The 27957-nt window shown below is 40.1% G+C and overlaps 1 protein-coding gene across 1 annotated transcript; it reads left to right on the top strand.

Annotated features, from left to right (window-relative positions):
- The first annotated feature begins 7895 nt into the window (after positions 1-7895).
- On the top strand, positions 7896-27586 carry LOC135498596 (uncharacterized). Its single transcript, XM_064788916.1, has 13 exons — positions 7896-8131; positions 8489-8593; positions 8727-8898; positions 9373-9526; positions 9800-10059; positions 10405-10580; positions 23683-23748; positions 24096-24205; positions 24370-24470; positions 24886-24925; positions 26049-26134; positions 26950-27004; positions 27382-27586. The coding sequence occupies exons 6-13, from the start codon at positions 10459-10461 to the stop codon at positions 27399-27401; spliced, it is 600 nt and encodes a 199-aa protein (XP_064644986.1). The 5' UTR covers positions 7896-8131; positions 8489-8593; positions 8727-8898; positions 9373-9526; positions 9800-10059; positions 10405-10458; the 3' UTR covers positions 27402-27586.
- Positions 27587-27957: the final 371 nt, after the last annotated feature.

Raw genomic sequence — 27957 nt, 5'->3', positions numbered from 1 at the left:
AGTTGCTGTTAAACTAAATGAAAACGCACTTGAAGTTGACACCAGCAGCTGATCTGTAGATGCTGCCTGGTTTGATTGTATGAAAAATATTCAAAACAATATGTTTTGCTCTGATAATGATATGACTTTGACATGACTTATTCATGATCCGGCTGTAAGTCATATCAAACGATGAGAGCACGAATTCTAACCAACGTCCTCATTTCCGTCTGTTTGGGACGGATATGGCATTCAATAAGCATCAATTTTCATCTAACATGTCCAAGACTTTCCCTGCTACACTCTTAGAAATAAGGTAAAGGATATGTACACAACATGATGAGTATATATGGAACAGAAAAAATATGGTTGCTTCCACAGCATGATGTGAATGCAATTGTAAGCAAGCAAGGCGCTTCCGTACACATTACGGTGTGAGAACAACAGACAGGTTGTTTTTTTCTCTTCAAACAAAGCATTTATATTGTTTAGGGTCATTATAAAGCTCTGCCTCAGACTTTATACTGCTTGCTGTGAGTCTCGGTCATAGATAATGAAGTCCTTGTACATTTCTCAGCCCTACACACACAATGAATGCGAAAAGCGTGGAGCCATTGAACAGACGTACATCATTGTGTACAAGGTGCAAAGCCATGTGCGACTGTACGAGACATACTACGGTTCCGGTTTAGAAGAAAAGTCGGTAAGATGGACGTAATTACGGATTCCCGTAAATCCGCTCTTCATCATCACACTACGTCCTACCCATTCAAGGGTATATATTCAAGATAACCCAGGCCTAACATTATGAAGATTTACTCAATATGAGCTGTAAAATAGGACTGTTTACAGATTTTTAAGTACCATTCATGGCACACAGTTAATTTACCATCACGAAATCGTGTACACACAACTTGCCGATATCGCCTGCTATTAGGTCGCAAATACTGTTTGTTTATTTTTGTACGCAGTAATATATGAATGCTATGTTTAAGCTAGGGGCGCTGTTTTTGTACGCGGTTATATTAGTTGTATTGCCATGTACTTCGTTCATGTTGTCAGTAAATAAAATGCTCTTGGTGCAGAATTTATTATCCTTTATTGATACATTTTATTTCTACATCAACACTTTTATAAACAATTTATCTAATCACTTGAAATTGTACCTTTTATCACCGATTGCTATGTTTTGATTGCCCAAAATTAGTTAACCGAGTGAAATACAAAAGGTACAGTACTCGCACTTGTAGGGCGCCTCAAAAGTTACAGTATCAGTCATGATTTACTATTTTGTTTGAGATTGCGCCACTAATAAATTTTGAACTAAATGCCCAGGGACAAACAAAACAAAACAAAACAGCATCGACTGTTGGATTCAGGAATATCATCCCATGTCTGTTTGACTGCTTTGTAGCAGATTTGGCTAGTAATGTGGTCAGATACATAATTGGCTCCCGTTGATGTAACGTCATCACTATGAGCTAGAATATCGCCATTGAGCAATTAATATTAAAAATGAGTCGACACTGTGCGATGATCATGTTATTGATATTGCATGCCTGCTCGTAACTTTAATTTTGGTTGAAAACGTGAATTTTGATATGGACATTTATGACACGTCTTACACGATTCATGGTCGTGTAAAACATGTACATTAGCCAAAGTACTAATGTACATGTTATACCAGTTGATCATTGATGTGAACGTATTTTAGATACTTTCCGAAGACGGCTTTACGTAACGACACCAATCGTCTATGGCGTGCATACTTAATCAAAAAGACGCCGATCATTCAATGTGGGGTTTACTCCTGAAGCAATTGGGCCAGTTGCTGTAAAACGGCGATCACAACTTGATCGTATCCTTATATCCTTAGACCATTTTTTCTTCTATCACTAACCGAAATATGAACTGTTTCTAGAGCTTGAATGAACCAGTCACAGAATACTTATCAAGTTACTCACTATGCTACAAATGTGCAGAGATAATCAAGGTATCCTCGCCCTAGCCCTAACCATGTATCGCATTATTTTCGTATTTACTGTTTAATCTACTTCAGATAAAACGCTGAAGTACGCACAGATTGCCAAAGAAACCTCTGACGTTCCAAGGATGGAGAATTTTCGAGGAAAGTTTATGGTAAATATAATAAGAACTTAATATTAATGCAAAACCTACCGTTTTTTAAAGAAGATACTGTATTTAGATTAACCCACGGTGGGCAACGGTATCGGTTTGCAATTCACAATAGAAACAAAGGCCCTCCCATTACAGTGTTGAAGGGGTACAAAAATAAATACGGGCCTTACGACCCTATAAATGAAATAACATTTTGTGTGTTTCTTTTGTATCGTCATTTCCTCTCCGAGTGAGGACATATATTTCTTTAGTCAAGCCGATACCTTTAGCCACCGTGCTTATGATGAATATCGTATAAGCAAACCAGAATCTAGAAATGATCTGTGAAATACATACTAGTTTTAATCATTTCGGGTTAGTTGGGTATTGTAAGCATTGATCCACTTGTTTTACAAAAGGCTTCGAAATACTCACACTTCCCATTTAAGAATTTTTAAAAATGCCTTCGAATATTATGCAACGATGCAATGCCATAATTGATATTTCTTTCGAAAAAGTGCGGTTTGGTCAAAAACCATCGCGAAATTGACGAATACAAGGTTACTTATAAGCACCTAGACAGCAATCTTCGATTACCATGAACATAACAACAATGTGGCAACAAAAAACTGCATGATACATAGCTTACAATTTAAAATATTAAGATTCATCAAGTAAGCGGCACCGTGATGAGCCAACAGGCTTACCGTCTACTTATTTCGAAACTGGTGCATTTCTAAAATGGTCAAATAAATATCATTTGTTTACTTTCATGGGTGACGTTCAAAGCATTTTGAAGTAATCCGCTATTATTACTAGTATTCACACGTTTTACATGTGCGTATAAATTATTTGTCATCACGTGGTTTGGCAGTCGACTAGTGTAATAAGTGTCCTTGCAATGTGTTAGGATAGGCTTCACATGTTATAACTCCCGCTTCTTACTCTTTCAGGATCTTCTAGAGGTAAGGAAACAGCATACAGCTTTGTAACAGGATTCAGAGATCATTTTCTTAGTGAAAGGCGTTTTCATGATCACTATAATCGCTGTCATAAAATCACACAGAGTATGTATGGTCTCATTGGAAATGTTAGTAAACATTACAGTTGGTAATGGTTCCCGGAATGAAAAATAAAAAATAATTCAATAAACGCTCTACCAAAACTAGGCGCTTGTCGCATCTGAACTTGACGGTTGATACGGACTTGTTGTTCATTTCCCTATTGTTGACCTTTTGTGAAATCTATTACAAACTGATTTGGTCACATTCAACAAAAGGTCTACAATAGGGAAATGAACAACAAGTCCGTATCAACCTGTCAAGTTCAGATGCGACAAGCGCCTAGTTTTGGTAGAGCGGGTCACAAATAATGAATGCACTGGTGTCCGATATACTAGGTGTACCATGAACATAAAAATTACTTTGATGGATAAGGCCTGAACTCACGGTGCAAGCAAACATGGATCGTAGTTGAAGTGAATTCAAAAGTGATTTAAAATGTCAACGATGAGTTCACCGGAGAAAAAAATAAAACAGCAGATTGCAAATACCCTCCCTCCAAGTTTGAAAAACCAAACCTTTGTTAAGAGTTGAAATGCAATAACAAACGGACAATATTTACCTTTTTACCTCGTTGACAAGCACGATATATATACTCATCAGTGCAGTCAATTATTTTCATAAATATATACCTCATGGTCGTGTTTAACTTCGAAATATTTCGGAACATCGTCCTTGTGTTAGAATTTCGTACCCAGGACCAGCCCGTATGATCAATATCATATTCTTTGTGGGATATCAAATAATGCGCTGTTGGCAACCACTATGAGCGGCGAAACGTGCAAAATCTTCATCCCCTGATGGAGAAATTGATGATCAATGTGAAAAACTAAATGGACAAGTCAACTTACCAATACCACATCCATGATATGGCGAACCTGTCTGGCTAATCAACTCATGTCTTGGTTGGAGGTGGGAACAGCCAGATCGCCGGTTTGAATGCTCGCAGATGTAAGTTGCGATCCACGTAAATAACTGGCCGCGGAATTCCGTTTAAAAAATCGGACAAATCAGCCATTTGTATCAGCTTCTTTGTGCTCCCGAACCCATTGTTTCGCCGTCAGCCAATCGCCTAGTGGAAAACTATGCCTACTTCATAATGCAATGGTCTGCATGACTCGATTTGCTATGGTCACACATCCGTCTATCTTTGGTTTATGCGGTGTTCAACCGCGAAGTTTCTTTACAGAAGTTCGTGCACATGAACCATTTTGTCGATTTGCAGAGCTCGCCTATATGATAATATTAATCATGAGACCCACTTTTGGCAACCGTTCTTGGAATCTATCCTCACTTATATTATTTGAGATCACCGTGGATGCACCTGATTCAGGAGATGTTAATCGTAACGAAGCGTTTTCTGTTAGGGTTCGTCTCTCTGTATGAAGCGCTAAGGATACGTATCTTCATATCCCAAGATATTTTGTTGAACATTTGTTAACGATGCTTCACTACATGAATGTATGCGCCTGCGTGTCTCGCCATATCTCGTCATGATTTTTATTGACTGCATGGTGGACCACTGGGCGATGCGTGGTCCTCCTATCATTCGGGTCCATATTTTTTGTCATATTTTTGTCATGGGACTAGGGCATGATCTCGGGGAGTGGTTGAGACACCAAGACAAAACCATTAATCTGCAGGACAAACACGTTTCTAGGTCGGCGATGCCTGAGGTCAGTCCCCCCCCCCCCTATCTAGTAAATACGCATTACCAGCTATTGCGGGCCTAGCCAATTAAGCCAATTAGTGCACCTGCTTAATTGGTCCTGGCAAGCCTAATGGAAAATGCATAGGAAATATCAATAAAGTTGGCTTTTTGGGCGGGGTGTTAAAATAATCCCAACTCCCGACTTCTGACATAAATCTATATATGTCTAGGTATTTACTGGCAAAATTTGGAGTGATTTGGATGGAAATTCGATGTGTCCATCTATAGGTTGAAAATTTTGGTAAATCTGTAATGCTTCACTCGTAGCCCGTAGTGTAAATTCCTGAGAAAGTGGGTTTTGGGGGCTTTTCTAGCTGCGCTAGCTCCGAAACTATACATTTGATACAAACTCCCGACTTCAGACGTGGTTGATATAACTCTTAGGATTATATTCCCAAGATTTCAGCTTTATTGGAGAAAAATTCATAGTGTCCATAGGGGGGTTGAAAATTGGAGGATTTTCAATTTTTTTCCCAACAAATATGCGAAAAATATTACTTTCCACCTAGAATTAATCAAAATTTCGCAAACTATCATAAAGTACTTCCTTTCAACAATCATTTGTGAAGCTTTCAAAACTTTTGGCTGATTTATTTGACCCTAAATCAGCAAAAACCAAACATTTTAGTGTTTGTATGCACCAATGCACAGGAGGCTAATTGCCAGATTAATTCACACCTTTCCAATCTCAAACAATAGGAATGGTGGAGTCTCCCTCTATTCAAAACAGAGTGTGCTAGGCCCGCAATAGCTGGTAATGGGCCCTGTTTTTAACCCGGAATATAAAATTAGTTTCTGCATTGCCCATGTCCTACATAGGCATCGGGATCAAGGTTAATGCCGCCAGCCCCTGCCCCCCCCCCCATCCCCGCCTCCGCCCCCTACTAGCCTTTTCAGTGTGTGTTGCCGCTGTTGACCTGGCGCTACCCCTTAGTAGTAGCGTCAATAATCAATTATTTATCCCAGTAACAGATGGAACGCTCCATGGACTTGCTGGTCTTTTGCCCGGCTTCAACCCTAATATTGTGTCCTTAGACAAACCGGAATCACCACCCCGATCATACGTATACAGCCGCACCCTGATCCATTATAGGCCAGATATACGAACCCTCCGGAACGGGGCTGTAGGTGAGGAGTGATGGGGCGGGGGGGGAGGTGGTAGTGGTAGAGAAAGTGGTCTTGTATCACATATACTCCTTCCCGTTACTGGATACCACCTTGGCCACCCCTCCCCCGAAAGCTAGTTACGTTGACCACAAGCACGTGTAGTTAATAAGAGCTCAACAGCCCCCAATAGCCTGACATCTCCCCCCCCCCCCCCCCCGCCCACTGACAACACAAGAAGAATGGTGTTGACAGAGGGTGATTTGGGGTGCGATTGAGCACTTCGTCCGGGGCGACCCGACTGTAACAACGATGTACAATTTCTATTGAAGAAGATACCACATATTTTCTGCAAACCTCCTGGCGAATGAACGGAAATATTTTATATGTTAAATGTCTCTTGAATGTGAGGCATAGTTTCGTAAGTCACTGATTTCATTCCTTGAATTTTGGCAGTATTCTTTGCGAGTTTGGTTTTAAAGATTGTATACTTCCAATTCATTTTTATGGTAATAATTCCTTCTTTGATTATTTTCGAGCACGTGGATTACCTTCCTGATCATCGCGCACTAGCGGGTTGCGCAATGCCAAAATCAACAAACCGTAAACGAGGTTTATTCTTCAGTGCTTTTCGCAAATCCCGCTTTTTTACCGTGTATTTACCTGTGTTTTTACTCCTGCACTCTACTTCGTAAGTTTTTATTCCATAAGTCTTGGCCTATTACTAAAGAAACCAAAATGTTCAAAAGTTCGTTTCGATCTGTAGAACGGAATGACTGTGACATATTGGTCCACGTGGTACACTGGTAGCGCTAGCGTACATGTTATAATTGTACAGTAGTATGTGCACGTGTGTGTTGTGTGTACTGTTGACCGCCCACCATATAAGGCATCCCAACGCATCCCCTTTGCCAGGAAGGATTCTATTGATCAAAGATACCGAAGAGTTGACATTGCCTAAAAATTGTCGTGAAGTTAGATCGCATAGCCTAGGCCTATTTGCTCTGCATGGTAGGCCAAGGAGATGCGGCATTTTGTGAGGGAGACGCCCTCTATATACACTCTAGGCTATATTATGTCATGTCATGACTCTTGATTTTCTTGGTTTCTTCAAACTTAAGCAGTTTAAAATGAAATATATATAGGCTATAACATGTTAAGAGGGAATAACGTTATCCCCCTGAACATGTTCGATCATGCATTTAAGTACCAAAAATCATTGCCAACAGCTGCGGTAGCCTTCAGTCAACTTCCAAGATCCGTTTTGTGACAATATTAGGAATTGCCCACTAAACCTAGCTATAATTATTATTTCTGTGTTCTTCCCAGGCCCTGGTGAACCCAGACACCCAGTATCGTTAACCATTATAAGTTACAACACCTTTCTTCTTAATTGCTCATTTCCATTGTTTTGTAATCTCTCTCTGTTAAGCTGTTTGACCCCTTTTATGAACTTCCTGATAAGCAGCTGGTTACTAGGCCCCTGCCCTAGGCCCTGTCTAGTAATCTTGTATTGATACAGCTGTGTGCTGATTGGTTGTTTCTTTAATTATTGAGTGCTAGTTGGCTCAGAGCCTGATATTTGGGCTGGGCTATTTACCCATTAGGGGTGTGTGTAATTAAGTATAAATGATGATGTTTAGATGTTTTGAGTGAGTCCTGGCAGATCCAGAAATCCATCCTCCGCACTCTGTAGCTAAACAAGACGTTCTCTTGAAAAGTGCCAGAGCATTTTAGATCACGATTAGTTGCCTTCACCCTTGGTCTCATAGTGTGGTAAGATTCTTTCATATCAACTCTTGTTGATACTTTGTTGTGCACATAATTTTATAATGTTTCAGTGTCGGTTGAAGATAAGAAGTTAGAGTGACGTGGGTAATAAATAATGTAAAAAGATATCTTAGTTGGTTTAGTCTTTGGGTTCCGGTTTGAGTTCAGAGTTGCGACGTTTATACGGTGACAAATATATAAGCCCTTTACCGCTACACACTTCTTCATTTCAGCATATTTCTTCCTGATCTCGAGTAAAATTCACAGATCATCAGCGAAAGTAATTAATTCAGTACTACAAAGATGGTTTGAAAACTACCAAAAGTATAATCATAGCAAAATTGAAGAGGTTGCGAAAGAATTGGGTTTGATGTACAAGAATGTGAAGGTATGTTTCATATTAAATCAGAATAGTTTTTGAAGTTTTAGGATTTAGTTAAATCCAAATAATGTGACAGCTGTCTCTGAAAATATCACTTCTGTGGGATTGCTGAGACCTGTTTGTCCAGAAACATTTGACATTCTTTTTCATCTGGATATCTAATCACCACTCTCAATGATACTCTTGGCACCGTTTAAATATGATAACCATATATTGTTGATGATTGCCTTAACTACAAAAACAATGCCTTTACCAGAAATCTGCAATTGTACCCTTTTCAATGTGAGTTTTTAAAAGAGGATGGTACAATTGCAGACTGCAGAATAACATGCACAATGATTTGTTTCATTTTATCAATTTCAGTACTTCACCTTCACTTCAAAGACACCTGTTCGCCTCGGCACGATATAGAAGAGAAAACCAAGCGCATACAACATATTTATTAAAGATAAAATAAAACCATGAAAGGTGAATATTTCTCCTCATTTCAGAAAATTAGTGTTCAATAGTTTAAAAGTAGTATTCCATGACCAGCAACAGTTTTCTGGTGCTGGAAAAGACGTAGGATAACTTGTGAACCTGTCAATCTTCTATCCATCAGGTAAACCTCTCCTGGTGAACAATTTCGGACTTGGGCCAAGGAGTGGAATGCCCTTTCTGCCACGGCCAAAAAAGGCTACCAAGATAAAAGGGAACTATTGGACGTACGACCAACGAATGAAAGGGAGAGGATGGCCAGGGTAGAATTTCTTTGGAGAAAATTGGATGAAGCTGTAAGTACTGCTATTTTACTTCAAATACATTTTAAGCAAATTGCTTACCCAGTATGACACCCAATTGTGTAGTACTTTAAGATGTGTTGATGTGTTCACCATTGAAATTGAGAGTAAGATATTGGTGGCAGTGCTCTTAATGCAGCCTTGTGCCACAACCTTTGTGTGCCATCAGATTTCTGCTCCTGATCTCTCTGTTGCAGTCGGTGAACAATACTTATTAATATTATTGCATAATTCTGAAACCCAAAAATATTCTCAGTGGAGACTTTAGCCATTGTTAAACGAATAAACACACTCAAAAGACATTGTTAGATGTTGAAGTTGTTGCTGCTGAAGATTGTCTTAAGAACTCAGTTGCATGAACAATTAGGCATATTGTGAAAAGTTTACATGACCTGTTTAAGTTCTACCCTGCTTCTTTTCAGAGCTTTTTCTTTTATTTCTCAATCCTGGCTGTTTTTAATTTTGCAGTGTCAAGAACTGGGGACTTACGGAACGGATGTCTTCCTCCTTAGTTGAGGCGTGAAGTCGGGGAAAGATGTGGCCCTGGGCAATGGGAAAGGAAAAGTCTTCCTGGGAAAGTGCCCCAGTAATGTGACAAATTTCCGTCTCCACTGTAGATCTGGTAAGCACTGTCTAAAGTTTGTTCACTAATCATTGCTGGTCGATTTCTCATTGCACCTATGCGTCATTGAAAAGGGAATGGTTTGCTTTGTGTAGAGGAGCTGGTTTGGTACTTACTAACCGTATTGCACAATGATTGTGTTCAGGCACACATACTAACTAGGTCTTGAACCTATCAGTTTATTCCTTTTTTAAAGCTTATGGTTTGTCTTTTTAAGTTTTATTGCAGCCATATTCTAAAATCTTACAAATTATTGTTGTCCTTAACTTTCAGATGTATTGTATAATAATATAATAATGTGACGCATTTATATAGCGCTCCTCAGTAACGTAACTGTTAAAGCGCTGTGGGATATCAAATTATTACGCCGGTCTCCACAGAAATCAATCAGGGGTTTCAAGGAGCAACCAGAAGGCACCCACTTGAACTTGACCAGTCGGGGAACCAAGGAGTGACTGCAGTTGGAACCAGCACTTTGGGTGAATCTGAAGACCTTGAAAAGAAGGTTCGAGAGGCCCTTAATATTGCTTATTGTAAGTTATTTTTATTTTGGTTTACTTCATAAATTTTCAGTTGACGCAACGTGTTCATGCTACTTCAGTATTTCTATTTTGCCCATAATATGTCACATTTCTATTTATTTTATGAAAAAAATCTTCCATTGTGAATTTTATGTGAATTCCGGTAATTTATTTCATAAAAAAGCTTAGTAGGTAAATTGGTAAAGACTGCCTGTCACTAACTTTGATATTTTTATTATCTTCCTGGATTACTGTTATGCTTTTGGTTGTAACGATGTCATCAGTGACAAATTGAATTAACTTGCATAACTTGTTGAATCCTATTCATTGTCAATTTAAATTCATATATTTTTTCAGGCGCTTCCACTGGTAGGGCTCGTTTCCCTTTAAAACAGCGATCATCACAAATGGATGGTCACTGTTCATGGCTTACCCGATGGACTGCAAATACCACGCTCTATGGGGAGCATGGGGAAGGCAAAGATGGCAGAACTCCTGGCAGTGATTCCGAATTTAAAAATTGTATTAAACATGTAAGTTCAATTTTCCAAAGTCATGTCAGTTTTGAGGAACTTTCTCCAGGCGTGGTTGTATGCGAGACCATGCTGGATCCTTGCGTTTTAATTACCAACAAGAGGCCCAAGGGCCTGGCGCTCAGCTGAGTAAGCAGATACAATTCATAGTTTAGCAGTTTTACCGGCGGGCAGAAAATGCCTGCTGCATACCGTCTGCAGACTGGGGTTTTTCTCATGAGTCAATAGAATCTAAGGTCTGGAATTAGGGGACCATATCAGCAGTTGCTTTCAGCCAACTTCTGTATTAAAATGAAGATCTGGAATTAGGGGACCATCTCAACAGTTGCCATGTGATTTTCACACCAAAAAATAAGAGGCCATTTCAGGTATATGCCAAACGGTAGAACAAAGATTATCTAGGCCGTTGTGCAAACAGGCTTTGCGATAAACCACGAGTTGGGGTGTAGGCCTAAATTCCTTTAACTGTGAACCAAGTGCATCCACTGGCACGCTACATGTATGTGTGACTCGCACGGATTTAGCACGTAGGGCCTACATGATGCTAATCAGCTAGGATGTATCTTGTGACCAGGACTGTAGTAATAAACATTTGCCTGAAAACATTTTTTATTTGGCCTAACAACACCTGTTTAGAATGTCAAAGAGGCCGGTATTTTCACTTAACATCAAGAGACAGAGGAGAACTGTCAAGGTGGGTGTTTGATATACAATGGTTTTCTGTTCCCACTTGGTTTCTTCATTCTGTTATCTTTAATTATATTTACTCATGTCATTCAGCACTTTTTATCATGAAATGCTGCCTTTGAAACGAACACAACCGTGCCGGCCAATCAACCAGGCGCAGGAGGCATATGGGCGGTTATTACCGCAAATAAAGACAAACCAAAGCAAAGACACTTGTGTAGCATATCAAGGACACGTAGATTGATACTCCAATGTGTGCCACATCAAAGACATCTGGACCATGCACCACATCAAAGATAACGATGCGAAGTCAACAGGCGGCGCCACCGTCTTGGGAAAAGTAAAAACGATTTCGACAACTATAGGTTTTTGTTGATATAAGCGACTATGTTTATTTTTATAATCATTTTTTTCTCGCAGTGAAATTTTTATTAATTGATTCAACTTCAATAAGTTAAATGAGAAGAAAAATAAATATCTCGACTTGAAAAAAAATTTAATTTCAAATTTTTTTTCTTGACTTAAAAAAAATATCTTGACTAGAAAAAAATCATTTCGACTAGAAAAAAAATCATTTCGACTTTTTGAAGCAAACGGCTTGCCATAGGAGAGAGGTTGCAAATAACATCATACGGCCGCCAGCAATCTACAGTGGCGCCGCCTGTTGACTTCGCATCGTTATCTTTGATGTGGTGTATGGTCCAGATGTCTTTGATGTGGCACACATAGGAGTATCAATCTACGTGTCCTTCAAATGCTACACAAGTGTCTTTGCTTTGGTTTGTCTTTATTTGCGGTAATAACCGCCCATACAGGCACAACAGGCCGATACAATATACATGTTCTGTATTAAGTACGTCATCTGTCATGCACACCCAAAAAAATCTTCCTGCAAGATGATTCACAGGTAATTCAAATATAAGAAAACAAACTTTGAAAAAAAGTTGGCGCAAAGCAACTACTGATATGGTCCCCTAATTCCAAACCTTAGATTCTATTGACTCATGAGAAAACCCCCAGTCTGCAGACGGTATGCAGCATGAATTTTCTGCCCGCCGGCAGTTTTACTGATACTTTTAGATAGATTTGGCAAGGACTATATAGTTACAATAACCATGGATGCTTCAATTTGTCAACTGTGAAAGATGTAAGTGACATCACATGAAGTAATGCAGTGCGAGTGTGACATTTCCAATAGAGCCAGGATCTATGTCACAGTGACACACGGACAGGATTGGTTTTCCTTCTGGTATCAAAATTGATGTCCTCATACTAGTATGTCCTGAAAAGGTATTTGGACACTTACATGATCAGTGTACCGTTGAGCTTGGGTCTGGTGCAATACCAACTTGAAATGGGGGGGGGGGGGGGGGTAGTGGATTTAGCAAAGTGTTTGGGATGCCCTGTATGTGAAGAAGTAAGATAAAGAGGCGCTTAAGAAAATTAACTTTATTGGTAAAAGATTGACCTGACCTGCAGGTGATTGGAATTTAACAAAGGTTAATTGCAATCATGGAGTAAATTATATAAGAATCACTGATTTGGCAAAGATTATTACAAGACGTCAAAGTGATTGTACAGTGTTGGCTGTAGCACCTGGTGACTCCAGGAGGAACATGTGAGACAGCTGGCGTGTTGCCAACTCTGGACCTACTTTCCGTCAATGCTGAATACGTCGATGAGAGCTCTCGAACTATCATTCCATGCAAAAAATGGCAATGACAACACCATTAATAACTTCAAATTATTTTGGGTCTGTGAAGTTGGCTCCCAGTTCCCAGTTCCCAGTTCCCAGTTCGTTATTCGTACCCATTTTGAAACATGGTGTGTTTGGGTACGAAATGGGCTAAGCATTTATTCCCAGTTCCCAATTCAAATTTCTTTCAAATATTAACCCTCCACAGTCCGATAACTCAACTTGGTGGTTTTAACCCTTTCTCGATTCAACTATCAGTGACTTTAACCCTTTCTGACCCATTTCCCGGTTCAAAATACCAGCTCCTTATTCGTCTTAACTCGTTTTAACCCTTTATAACTCCATTTCCCGATTCATTTACAGTCACTTTAACCCTTTCTGACTCCATTTCATTCATTTGCAAGTCTCTTTAACCCTTTCTGACTCCATTTCCCAGTTCAAAGTGCCCTGGATCGAGTTTGTTTACAATATGCAGCGCCATCTTGGAAAAGCTGTGACGTCACCGCGGTATCGTCCTTGATTTGCAAGTCACTTTAACCCTTTTTTACTCCATTTCCCGGTTCAAAATGCCAGCTCCTTATTCGTCTTAGCTCATTTTAACCCTATATAACTGGCTCTAGGAAAATTCGTCCCCGGAAAATTCGTCCCCGGAAAACTCGTCCCCGGAAAATTCGTCCCCTAGGAAAATTCGTCCCCAGAAAATTCGTCCCCGAGGAAAATTCGTCCCCGGATAATTCGTCCCCGGATAATTCGTCCCCGAGGATAATTCGTCCCTGGGGAATTCGTCCCCGAGGATAATTCGTCCCTGGAAAATTCGTCCCCGAGGAAAATTTCGTCCCCGGAAAATATGTCCCCTAGGATAATTCGTCCCTGGGAAATTCGTCCTCGAAGATAATTCGTCCCTGGAAAATTGAACAAAAGTTGAAAGTTTCTGACATCACTTTCTAGGAATACTACTACTTACTACTTTCGACTTTTCTCATTCATTATATCTCTCTTTACCACTTAATACTACCCTACTAGCTAGTTACCTACTCCACTCTTTTCATAGTAGGTAGGGGTAGGCAGGTGAAATAATTTTTTTTTTCAAATAAGTATTTTTACTGGTCAGAATGAAAGAAAAGCTCTAAACTCTTCAATAAAATATTTCGCCTGCCTAACTCTACCTACTATATAAATAGTGGGGTAGGTAACTAGCTAGTATGGTAGTAAAGAGAGACGTTACACTGAATGAGAAAAATCGAAAGTAGTAGTTATTACTACAGTCCATTCGACAAGACTTAAGAGTCTTAGAAAGTAAAGTCAGAAACTTTCAACTTTGTAAAATATTCTGGAGACGAATTATCCTCGGGGACGAACTTTCCAGGGACGAATTATCCTCGGGGACAAATTTTCCGGGGACGAATTATCCTCGGGGACGAATTTTCCGGGGACGAATTTTCCTTGGGGACGAATTATCCGGGGACGAATTTGCGGGGACGAATTTTCCGGGGACGAATTATCCGGGGACGAATTTTCCTGTAACCTATATAACTCCATTTCCCTATTCAAATGCTGGCTCCCGATTCAGCTGCAAGTCTCTTTAACCCTTTCTGACTCCATTTCCCGGTTCAAAATGCCAGCTCCTTATTCGTCTTAGCTCATTTTAACCCTATATAACTCCATTTCCCTATTCAAATGCTGGCTCCCGATTCAGCTACAAGTCACTTTAACCCTTTCTGACTCCATTTCCCGGTTCAAAATGCCAGCTCCTTATTCGTCCTAACTCATTTTAACCCTATATAACTCCATTTCCCTATTCAAATGCTGGCTCCCGATTCAGCTACAAGTCACTTTGACCCTTTCTGACTCCATTTCATTCATTTGCAAGTCACTTTAACCCTTTCTGACTCCATTTCCCAGTTCAAAATGCCGTGGATCGGGTTTGTTTACAATATGCAGTGCCATCTTGGAAAAGCCGTGACGTCACCGCGGTATCGTCCTTGATTTGCAAGTCACTTTAACCCTTTTTGACTCCATTTCCCAGTTCAAAATGCCAGTTCCTTATTCGTTTTAACTCATTTTAACCCTATATAACTCCATTTCCCTATTCAAATGCTGGCTCCCAATTCAGCTACTAGTCACTTTAACCCTTTCTGACTCCATTTCATTCATTTGCAAGTCACTTCAACCCTTTCTGACTCCATTTCCCGGTTCAAAATGCCAGTTCCTTATTCGTCTAAACTCATTTTAACCCTATATAACTCCATTTCCCTATTCAAATGCTGACTCCCAATTCAGCTACTAGTCACTTTAACCCTTTCTGACTCCATTTCATTCATTTGCAAGTCACTTTAACCCTTTCTGACTCCATTTCCCGGTTCAAAATGCCAGTTCCTTATTCGTCTTAACTCATTTCAACCCTCTATAAGTCCATTTCCCTATTCAAATGCTGACTCCCGATTCAGCTACAAGTCACGTTAACCCTTTCTGACTCCATTTCATTCATTTGCAAGTCACTTTAACCCTTTCTGACTCCATTTCCCGGTTCAAAATGCTCAGTTCCTTATTCGTCTTAACTCATTTCAACCCTCTATAAGTCCATTTCCCTATTCAAATGCTGACTCCCGATTCAGCTACAAGTCACGTTAACCCTTTCTGACTCCATTTCATTCATTTGCAAGTCACTTTAACCCTTTCTGACTCCATTTCCCGGTTCAAAATGCCAGCTCCTTATTCGTTTTAACTCATTTTAACCCTCTATAAGTCCATTTCCCTATTCAAATACTGGCTCCCAATTCAGCTACAAGTCACTTTAACCCTTTCTGACTCCATTTCATTCATTTGCAAGTCTCTTTAACCCTTTCTGACTCCATTTCCCAGTTCAAAATGCCCAGTTCCTTATTCGTCTTAACTCATTTTAACCCTCTATAAGTCCATTTCCCTATTCAAATACTGGCTCCCAATTCAGCTACAAGTCACTTTAACCCTTTCTGACTCGATTTCATTCATTTGCAAGTCTCTTTAACCCTTTCTGACTCCATTTCCCAGTTCAAAATGCCCAGTTCCTTATTCGTCTTAACTCATTTTAACCCTATATAACTCCATTTCCCTATTCAAATACTGGCTCCCGATTCAGCTACAAGTCTCTTTAACCCTTTCTGACTCCATTTCCCGGTTCAAAATGCCAGCTCCTTATTCGTCTTAGCTCATTTTAACCCTATATAACTCCATTTCCCTATTCAAATGCTGGCTCCCGATTCAGCTACAAGTCACTTTAACCCTTTCTGACTCCATTTCCCGGTTCAAAATGCCAGCTCCTTATTCGTCCTAACTCATTTTAACCCTATATAACTCCATTTCCCTATTCAAATGCTGGCTCCCGATTCAGCTACAAGTCACTTTGACCCTTTCTGACTCCATTTCATTCATTTGCAAGTCACTTTAACCCTTTCTGACTCCATTTCCCAGTTCAAAATGCCGTGGATCGGGTTTGTTTACAATATGCAGTGCCATCTTGGAAAAGCCGTGACGTCACCGCGGTATCGTCCTTGATTTGCAAGTCACTTTAACCCTTTTTGACTCCATTTCCCAGTTCAAAATGCCAGTTCCTTATTCGTTTTAACTCATTTTAACCCTATATAACTCCATTTCCCTATTCAAATGCTGGCTCCCAATTCAGCTACTAGTCACTTTAACCCTTTCTGACTCCATTTCATTCATTTGCAAGTCACTTCAACCCTTTCTGACTCCATTTCCCGGTTCAAAATGCCAGTTCCTTATTCGTCTAAACTCATTTTAACCCAATATAACTCCATTTCCCTATTCAAATGCTGACTCCCAATTCAGCTACTAGTCACTTTAACCCTTTCTGACTCCATTTCATTCATTTGCAAGTCACTTTAACCCTTTCTGACTCCATTTCCCGGTTCAAAATGCCAGTTCCTTATTCGTCTTAACTCATTTCAACCCTCTATAAGTCCATTTCCCTATTCAAATGCTGACTCCCGATTCAGCTACAAGTCACGTTAACCCTTTCTGACTCCATTTCATTCATTTGCAAGTCACTTTAACCCTTTCTGACTCCATTTCCCGGTTCAAAATGCTCAGTTCCTTATTCGTCTTAACTCATTTCAACCCTCTATAAGTCCATTTCCCTATTCAAATGCTGACTCCCGATTCAGCTACAAGTCACGTTAACCCTTTCTGACTCCATTTCATTCATTTGCAAGTCACTTTAACCCTTTCTGACTCCATTTCCCGGTTCAAAATGCCAGCTCCTTATTCGTTTTAACTCATTTTAACCCTCTATAAGTCCATTTCCCTATTCAAATACTGGCTCCCAATTCAGCTACAAGTCACTTTAACCCTTTCTGACTCCATTTCATTCATTTGCAAGTCTCTTTAACCCTTTCTGACTCCATTTCCCAGTTCAAAATGCCCAGTTCCTTATTCGTCTTAACTCATTTTAACCCTCTATAAGTCCATTTCCCTATTCAAATACTGGCTCCCAATTCAGCTACAAGTCACTTTAACCCTTTCTGACTCGATTTCATTCATTTGCAAGTCTCTTTAACCCTTTCTGACTCCATTTCCCAGTTCAAAATGCCCAGTTCCTTATTCGTCTTAACTCATTTTAACCCTATATAACTCCATTTCCCTATTCAAATACTGGCTCCCGATTCAGCTACAAGTCACTTTAACCCTTTCTGACTCCATTTCATTCCTTTGCATTTCACTTGAACCATTTCTTAGCCCATTTCCCGGTTCAAAAGCCAGCTACTTATTCGTCTTAACTCATTTTAATCGCATCGTGGTTCAGGGACACCAAGCCGGGTAAGACAGTCACATCCCTTGCCCATGATATTGGTTATGAGGTGTCCTATAGTCCCATCTTGGTTCAGGGACATCTCTTGCCCATGATATTGGTTATGAAGTGTCCTATAGTCCCATCGTGATTCAGGGACACCAAGCCGGGTAAGACAGTCACATCCCTTGCCCATGATATTGGTTATGAGGTGTCCTATAGTCCCATCTTGGTTCAGGGACATCTCTTGCCCATGATATTGGTTATGAGGTGTCCTATAGTCCCATCTTGGTTCAGGGACATCCCTTGCCCATGATATTGGTTATGAGGTGTCCTATAGTCCCATCATGGTTCAGGGACACCAAGCCGGGTAAGACAGTCACATCCCTTGCCCATGATATTGGTTATGAGGTGTCCTATAGTACCATCGTGGTTCAGGGACACCAAGCCGGGTAAGACAGTCACATCTCTTGCCCATGATATTGGTTATGAGGTGTCCTATAGTCCCATCATGGTTCAGGGACACCAAGCCGGGTAAGACAGTCACATCCCTTGCCCATGATATTGTTTATGAGGTGTCCTTTAGTCCCATCTTGGTTCAGGGACATCTCTTTCCCATGATATTGTTTATGAGGTGTCCTATAGTCCCATCATGGTTCAGGGACACCAAGCCGGGTAAGACAGTCACATCTCTTGCCCATGATATTGGTTATGAGGTGTCCTTTAGTCCCATCTTGGTTCAGGGACATCTCTTGCCCATGATATTGGTTATGAGGTGTCCTTTAGTCCCATCGTGGTTCAGGGACACCAAGCCGGGTAAGACAGTCACATCCCTTGCCCATGATATTGGTTATGAGGTGTCCTTGGTTATTGGGTGTCCTATGCTTGTCCCATCGAGGTTCAGGACACCAAGACGAGCGAGATGGTCACATCCCTTGCCCATGATATAGGTTATGACATATCCTATACAGAGTCCTATACTGCTTGTCTCATCTTGGTTCAGGGACACTAAGCTGGATGTGTGACGGTCACATCCCTCGCCTATATGTTGGTTATGACATGTCCTATACCAGTGTACATGTAGTATGAAGAAGGCAGGTTTAGTTGTGATTTTGAACTCAAGGTACAGCCAATCATCATTTTAACCCCCACACATATATCACTATCAGGTTAAACCTTTTTTCGCTAAAGAATTGCATCATATTTATAACACTTTATAGGTACCATCTCTTATGAGGGAATAATATATCTTTCAAAAGCACATGAAAAAAGTGTCATGAGGAATCAATAAAAAAAGGACCAGTGAATTTTTTTTTCAAGGAAAACCCCATTTTATTATAAAAATACATAGCTAAGTCAGAAGTCATGGATATAATTGTCATTTTCTGAAGATTTAGTGCATCTGCTGAAACTTAAAGGGAGTGTAAACAATCATCAACGTTTGCACAGAAAAATGCCATCAAAGTCATCCTTTAGCTAACTTTGCAATGCTGGCACAGGCCTACTATTCAAGATGGCAGCCGAAATATAATACACAAAACTTGGTTCACGCCAAGTTGATTCTAATCAATACATATAATCCTAATTACTACAGCAAAACTGAGGGCATACATGGGTGAATTCAGGCCTATTATGTAATCTTCGCACGTTCCGAAAGCTGTCTGGGGTGAGGAACTGGGCTGTTTATTGGAATAGCAATTGATACTTTGGTGTCGCACCTCCCTGCAGAGCGTAATCTGGTAAAACTTGTACTTCAATTCCAGCTGAAACAGCTGTGGTGATAATACCATCGCTAACCTGTAACCTCACCATGCTTCAATGGGTGGGCGAAGTAGCTGGCTTTTGAACCGGGAAATGGGCTAAGAAATGGTTCAAGTGAAATGCAAAGGAATGAAATGGAGTCAGAAAGGGTTAAAGTGACTTGTAGCTGAATCGGGAGCCAGTATTTGAATAGGGAAATGGAGTTATATAGGGTTAAAATGAGTTAAGACGAATAAGGAACTGGGCATTTTGAACTGGGAAATGGAGTCAGAAAGGGTTAAAGAGACTTGCAAATGAATGAAATGGAGTCAGAAAGGGTTAAAGAGACTTGCAGCTGAATCGGGAGCCAGCATTTGAATAGGGAAATGGAGTTATAGAGGGTTAAAATGAGTTAAGACGAATAAGGAGGTGGCATTTTGAACCGGGAAATGGAGTCAAAAAGGGTTAAAGAGACTTGCAGCTGAATCGGAAGCCAGCATTTGAATCGGGAAGTGGAGTTATAGAGGGTTAAAATGCGTTAAGACGAATAAGGAACTGGCATTTTGAACTGAGAAATGTGTCAGAAAATGTTAAAGTCACTGATAGTTGAATCGGGAGGTTGGTAGGAAAGGGTTAAAACCACCAAGTTGAGTTATCGGACTTTGGAGGGTTAATATTTGAAAGAAATTTGAATTGGGAACTGGGAAATGCTTAGCCCATTTCCTAGTTCCTTATGTGTACCCAAATTCGTACCCAAACATGGGTACGAATAAGGAACTGCGAACTGGGAACTGGGAACTGGGAGCCAACTTCACAGACCCAATTATTTTCCGGTTATGATAACACAACACGCATCTTCATGATCATGATCTTTCTCAAACTAACTGAATGACCTAATCGCCTTGGACGCACTTTCTAAAATACCTTGGTACCGTAAAGTCAACTTTTAAATGGAAAATGCATAAGCCTCGTTCTGAGAGTGGAGTGTTTTGGACACGCAACCAAGATGCTCTACCAAAGTTCCCTCGGGTTGCACTAAAATGTGGAACCATGCACACAGCTCACTTCAGAAGTTTGAGGCTCTCAAAACACTGCTTCAAACACAAATCAGCCAAGGAAGCATCAACCACCCTAAGTTTTTTAATGAGCACTACACATATTTGCTGAGAAAAACGCTCCAAATAGCCCATTTGCGCGGATTTTAGCGTCACTTGAGCGAGCCGATCCGGACTTCCTATACGGGCTGCCGTAACATAATGTAAACAACGGCGCTACCGGCGCTCCGGGCAGGCGATGGATGGAATTTGCCAAATTCGCACATATTCAAGTTATTTCGTGGCCTATCTTTTTAAGTTTGAGGTATTTTAGAATAGAAATTGAACCCTCGGCTTCGGACCTTGGTTGAGTTACCAAGACACTCTCGGGTGGAGCTAAAATTTCGTCCAAACCCTCGCCTGTCGGCTCGGGTTTGGACTGTATTTTAGCTCCACCCTCGAGTGTCTTGGTAACTCAACCAAGGTCCTCCGCCTCGGGTTCAATTCCTTAAACCACATATCAATCCGCCCCGACGATCGACACATCCATTCGATTCGATAACACTCGATACAGTTTGATAAATAAACAAAGTTTTCGTGCTTTTAGCTGTCAACATCAATGGCTATAATGTACTCCTGCAGAATAGTAGAACTAATAGAACTAATTTCCGAAGTTTCCAATAGTTTGAACACAAATCAGAACATCAACAATCAGCTGGACTCAGATCTGCATAAATTACGATAAATAATGAGGTAGTCGCTTCAATTTCGCAAAGAAAGTTGACTCCATTCGAAGGTTGTTTTGACCAAATTCCGTTGAACTCATCGTTATGAGGGCATTTAAACACATTCTCGTTGATCTTTTCTATAAACGTGTGAAGTTTCGTACCAAAATACATTTCCGTAAAGGCTTAAATAAGAAAATTTGTCACTTACAAAATCATCGCTCCGGTAGAAATAAAAAGGTCACCGCCATTTTCTTGATGATAGTACTCCAGGTAACCTCGACCGCGCAGTGGAGGGTCGAGCCGCCTCGTCAATTTACCCCAGACGAGCCGTTCATACAGTGAATGCACTGGCAATACCAGCAGTCGGGTATTCCCTGGTTCGAGGTTTTCATGTCAGTTCGCGGACGCGAAATTTTTTTCTGCAGGATACTTCTGCCATAGTGTACATCTGACAGCCAATCAGAATTCAAGGCAAGCACGTGTCTTTGTTGACGTCATCTTTCCACATGGCGCAATGTCTACAATGCCACGTGTTCTGATAATCTTGGAAAGAACAAGTTAGCAAATGGTTAGAGGAGTATATTAGCTAAAATATATTTATTTGCAGTATCTTAACATGTATTTTCATTGTCGAGTGGACTGTATTTATTGGACTTGTCTGTTAAAGGCGCACTGTGCTCGGCAAAATAGCCGAGGTTGAATGTTTATCTGTCAACCGTGTAACTAGTTCTGCTGTATATGCATAGGTGGCGCCACCATTCAATTTATTTTGTTTGCTTGTCAAAATGTGTTTTATACAATGGCCCTTCAACAATGTTCAAACTACCAAAATAGGCCTGATACCTTCAACAGCAGACATCGGATACACTGTCCCTTTAATAATTATCAACATTGGCAACACTGTCAGTGTCACTGCCCCTTAAAATTTCACAAATCGCGAGACATCGGATACACTGTCCCTTTAATAATTATCAACATTGGCAACACTGTCAGTGTCACTGCCCCTTAAAATTTCACAAATCAATGCATGCACTGCAATGTAGCGATCAGATCAGCTGATGCCTCTTTCGTACGCATAATATCATCAATTTTACAATGAATCTGTGCAATTCATTCCTAAACACTACGACACAAACCTTGAGTTGAGCATAATTGGGGTCAGACAATGAACTTTTGTCACATTCACAGTTGAAGTGGCACTCGGCATGCGACTCGGTATCGTCCATTGTATTTGCATTATCATGCATAAATAAACAGTGTGACGTCAAAGATCGCGCCAATTGTGATTGGCTGTCAGATGTACACTGTGGCAGAAGTATCCTGCAGAAAAAAATTTCGCCGGCGGGAAATTTAAAGCGGAATCATCCCGGTGTAATGTTTTTGAGTGTTTCTGTTTTTGAGTGTTTCCCCTCATTGTTTGGGAACGCTCAAAAATAGATTGACAAGTTTTTCTGTGTATCCCCCCTATTGAAAAGTCGTGGTCTCTCTAGCTGCCTATTGTTTGGAAACACTGACACATGGGAAACAACCACAGATGTTACACCGGGTCAAACAACAGTTTTGCTCACTACCGCCAACTGGTGATATAAATTGACTCTAATCTATTTATGTCAAAACTTCTGTATCATGAAGACCTTTTCAACTTTATTTCAATTTACCCCAGACGAGCCGTTCATACAGTGAATGCACTGGCAATACCAGCAGTCCGGTATTCCCTGGTTCGAGGTTTTCATGTCAGTTCGCGGCGGGGAATTTTAAGCGGAATCATCCTGGTGTAATGTTTTTGAGTGTTTCTGTTTTTGAGTGTTTACCCTCATTGTTTGGGAACGCTCAAAAATAGATTGACAAGTTTTTCTGTGTATCCCCCCTATTGAAAAGTCGTGGTCTCTCTAGCTGCCTATTGTTTGGAAACACTGACACATGGGAAACAACCACAGATGTTACACCGGGTCAAACAACAGTTTTGCTCACTACCGCCAACTGGTGATATAAATCGACTCTAATCTATTTTATATCAAAACTTCTGTATCATGAAGACCTTTTCAACTTTATTTCAAGCTTTTATCTGCTGGAATAGAGCGTCAAATCATTGTTTTTTCATTTACGCATTTTGCCCCCTGGGGAGCTGAATTTGAGTCGAATTGCGCAAATTGTTTTCCGTAACCAACATTTTCTGCGGTGTTTATAAGCAAGACTAGATTTGAAGTGCCTCGGTTGTATTATTACAAAATGCCCAACTTTGTCTACAGATGGCTAGATGGAAGGATAGAAGGACGGACACCAATCGAATAGCTATTTGACTAGCCCCGCTGACTTTGTCAGCTGAGCTAAAAACTAAGCAACCGATGTACATGTACCTCCTTTTGTGCTTCTACACGCACTCTTGATCTGTTGGTTTTGCTATTCAGTTTTTAATTTTTGATTTTTACAGTGCATCAAGCACCCTACCTGAACAACCACATTATGCTGCTGAAGAAATGTCATCCGACACCTCTAGGTGAGGGTCCCTGTTATCTACATTTGCTAGAAGTAGAAGCATTATCAAATTGACCTGATCTTCAATGGTGACAGATACTTTGGTCTTTGTGATAAATAACACAAATGTCATTAAATGGGCAATGTCCACCTTATTGCGGTGCCCTTTGTTAAATTCGAGGCCAGTAAACATGTTTTTACTACAAAAACTGAGAAAATGGGCACCAATATTTGCCTAAAAAACTCAATGATTTTAAGCTGGTATCATGCGACATTGACATCTTTGCTTATTAGCCTCTTCGTCATTAAGGGTTGAATTACTTGGTTCGTGCATTTATGTAAAACAATGACACTGTGTTACATTTGCAGTATGCCACAGGTATTGGTGATGGATGATGAAGACACCCTCAGCTTAGATGAAGAAGGATCTCTACCATTGACCAACACCAGTGAAGTTCAACCCAGTGGCAGTGCTACAGGTAAGCATTTATATCAAGGTGTTATTTGAAAACGTTAGGTTTTGTAGTGCAATGGTCACCACTCCGCCGTCCCAGTAACGTCAGAGTATTGCTTACAATTATTGTTGGAGATATTCTTCAATCGTTGCGGTGCAATTAATTCTTTCTTAACTATTTTTATCCAGCCATGCTCAATTACCTTGCGGGAGGTGGGCTTGGAGTTGCTCCAGTTTTACCCTTGCCTATGCCACGACCAGCAGTATTTTCAAAGAAATCTTCCATTCGAGTAAGTATATTATCTGTACCTTTACAACATATTATCACCAAGAGCAATTTTGAAAAAAGATCCATTGGTCTCATACTGTAACATATTTTCATTTTTTTGTCTGATTACCTGTGACAATATGACCTACCCTGTGTGTCATTTCCTCATTCATTCATACATGTACATGTGCACTTTTGTGTTTTCGCATAATCTGGAAGTAGAAGAATTAACTATGGCCTGTTCTGTTTTTCTTGCACTGTTTTTTAATAACCTTCATCTAGAAAAAGACACAATTCATCTTCATAATCTGTTCAATGCAATCAGAGTCTTGGTGAACCATTGAAATTGTACTTTGGGCAATTCACAAAATGCAGCATACTTCGAAGATACTTTTGTTTACATACTGATATACCGATCATTTTACAATGTCTTTCAGGATAACAAGGGCAGTGCGTTCAAGAAGTCGGTGAACCCAAGTAAGTACAATGTGCTGTGTGGAAAAATATTAACATTGTTTCCTTTATTTGTTTTCATCAAGCGAGATGCCGCAGAAAACTACAACACTGCCCCTTCTAAACTTGTCAGTTGTTATATTTCTGTCTGGAACCAGGTGGTGGAAATCTTATACCAATAGTTATCACTTTTCAGGGTATTCCTGTAACTGCTGAAGCTACTGCTCTCCATTTAGGAAACTTAATTGGACTGAGGGTAAATAATCAAGACATACATAAAACAGTATCAGATTTCAATAGGCGGGTAAATGTCCTCATATCAAAGTTTTATTTTTGCAATTTTGAAACAAAAATCAAACTTTTTTACTCATATTGCATGTCACTCTATGGTACAGTCCTGAAGGATTTAAATAATAAAGTAGTAGGCGTATTATATACAGCATGGAGAAAAGCGGTGCGGAAATTATGCAGACTTCACCCTCGGACTCATTGTGCCCTTTTGCCACTAATATGAGATACCTGTTCAATAAAAACATTGTTACAAAACAGATTTTTAAACTTTTATCGTAAGGCTGTAAACAATTCCAATATCTATGTTAATCTTGCGAGTACGCTTTCTTTGAATGGCAGTGGCTCCAATGTATCAAATACACCCTCACACTTGGCTAGTGAGTTAGATATACCCAGGAACCACGTTCCTCCAACTTTCAAGGTACCTTTAAAGGCGGAGTTTTATAGACTGCAGCAAACTGCTGCTGTTATCAGAGATTTTTTAATGTATGGAGACACACTTTCGAGGATAGATATCGATAATATGAATGTAATTCTTGGGGTACTCTGTACTGGGTAGCCCTGTAAATGTCTATGCCTTATATGTAGGGATTGGGAGGGTCTTTCATTTCTTTGTCATCACTTTTTGTACTTTTGTTGCACTTGCACTTTTGCACATTTGTAATGTAATTTAATTTACATGAATAAAGATGATTATATATATTAAGTGGTGAGAGACATCTATTAGTTTAGGTACAGTGGTAACATGATTGGCACTGGCCAACAGTTATTTTCATGATAAAGGCAACTTTTGAATAGCACTTTTACCCTGTGAAGTAACCATTATTGTGCTCATCATTATTTTTCTAATCTTTAGGAGTCAGCAGGGAGGAGGAATTGGGAGTTCGGATGAAGAACACAAAATCCAGGGTTGGCATGAGAAAGAAGAAGTCAGCGAAACTGGTAGGAGCAGAAGTGTTTTCTAAATTATTCTTATTCATGTTTAAAACATTGATTTGATCATTGTTTTAAATCTCTTCATTAAATAGCTACATTATATTGATCGCAATTTGTTGCTTAAGGAATTGAACCCGAGGCGGAGGACCTTGGTTGAGTTACCAAGACACTCGAGGGTGGAGCTAAAATACAGTCCAAACCCGAGCCGACAGGCGAGGGTTTGGACGAAATTTTAGCTCCACCCGAGAGTGTCTTGGTAACTCAACCAAGGTCCGAAGCCGAGGGTTCAATTTCTATTCTAAAATACCTCAAACTTAAAAAGATAGGCCACGAAATAACTTGAATATGTGCGAATTTGGCAGATTCCATCCATCGCCTGCCCGGAGCGCCGGTAGCGCCATTGTTTACATTATGTTACGGCAGCGCGTATAGGAAGTCCGGATCGGCTCGCTCAAGTGATGCTAAAATCCGCGCAAATGGGCTATTTGGAGCGTTTTTCTCAGCAAATATGTGTAGTGCTCATTAAAAAACTTAGGGTGGTTGATGCTTCCTTGGCTGATTTGTGTTTGAAGCAGTGTTTTGAGAGCCTCAAACTTCTGAAGTGAGCTGTGTGCATGGTTTCCACATTTTAGTGCAACCCGAGGGAACTTTGGTAGAGCATCTTGGTTGCGTGTCCAAAACACTCCACTCTCAGAACGAGGCTTATGCATTTTCCATTTAAAAGTTGACTTTACGGTACCAAGGTATTTTAGAATATTCTTTCTAACCTCACTACAAACATTGAAACATTTTATTCAAACCATTTCCATTCACTCTTCTAGGATGCAGACGAGCAATTAAGCGAAGATGTAGCCAAACTTGCATCTTCGAACCAAGGTACATTTTAGGATTCTTATTCCTAGAGTCCAACCAATGGTAGATTATTTCATGCATCCAATCTTAATCCAGTATGCACGAAGTGTTTTTGAAATGGTTAAAATCACCTATTTGGCCTAAAAAATGATCCCTTTTTTTGCAATAATAAGCATCAAAAGTCATTTTACCAGTACAATATATGACAAAGAATTATGAATTCCTTCAATGAAATAGTGATATACAGGCAGCTTCAATATTGTAGCAAAAACATATTGTTGCGGTTGCTGCAAGAAAGGTCTTAGGGGATTTGGCAAATACAGCAGAACTCATCATTAAATGTCAATGAATGTAATTTTTGTTCTGGTATCTCTTTACAACTTTTTCCAAATATATTTCAGGTATAGTCGAGAAGATCTAAAAGCACCGAAAAAATAAGGGTGTTCTCGAATATCGAGTGAAGTGGGTTGGCTACGACGGTCCACAAGATGATACATGGGAACCACTCCGTCACCTCACGAGTGAACACTCACAAGCCATGCTGAGAGATTATCGGACGTCTTCAAGTGCCAAATAAGCCAGTATACATGCAGACATGACGAGTTGTTTAATTATGCGACAATGTTACTGCCTGCCACTGTCTACAGTCCATGTTTGTGATTGGTCTAGGGCTATCCATATTCAAAGCAACTCGGACTTCACTACATTTTAACAGCTTTTTTGCTCATTGCTGTCAAAATATTTCACATGAGCAGGTGCCAATGTGAAAGTGTCAGTTGAGGGTGTTTCCACTAAAATCCACTTGTGTAGACGCATCACTTGTACACATCTAGGCTTTTCTCCTACAGACACACCCTCTTCTGTAAAATTTTCCACAAGCTGACTAGACAAAATTTACAGTGTAATTTCCCAAATAATTGGTACAATGTATCGGAAATAGAAGACTTCTTCCAAAGCCAGACAGACCGTGGACTAGT

The sequence above is a fragment of the Lineus longissimus genome, chromosome 14, assembly GCF_910592395.1.
Source record: "Lineus longissimus chromosome 14, tnLinLong1.2, whole genome shotgun sequence".
In the NCBI taxonomy this organism is placed as follows: domain Eukaryota; kingdom Metazoa; phylum Nemertea; class Pilidiophora; order Heteronemertea; family Lineidae; genus Lineus; species Lineus longissimus.
Note: the sequence above shows the minus strand (reverse complement) of the source record. Positions and strands in the feature narration are given on the sequence as shown.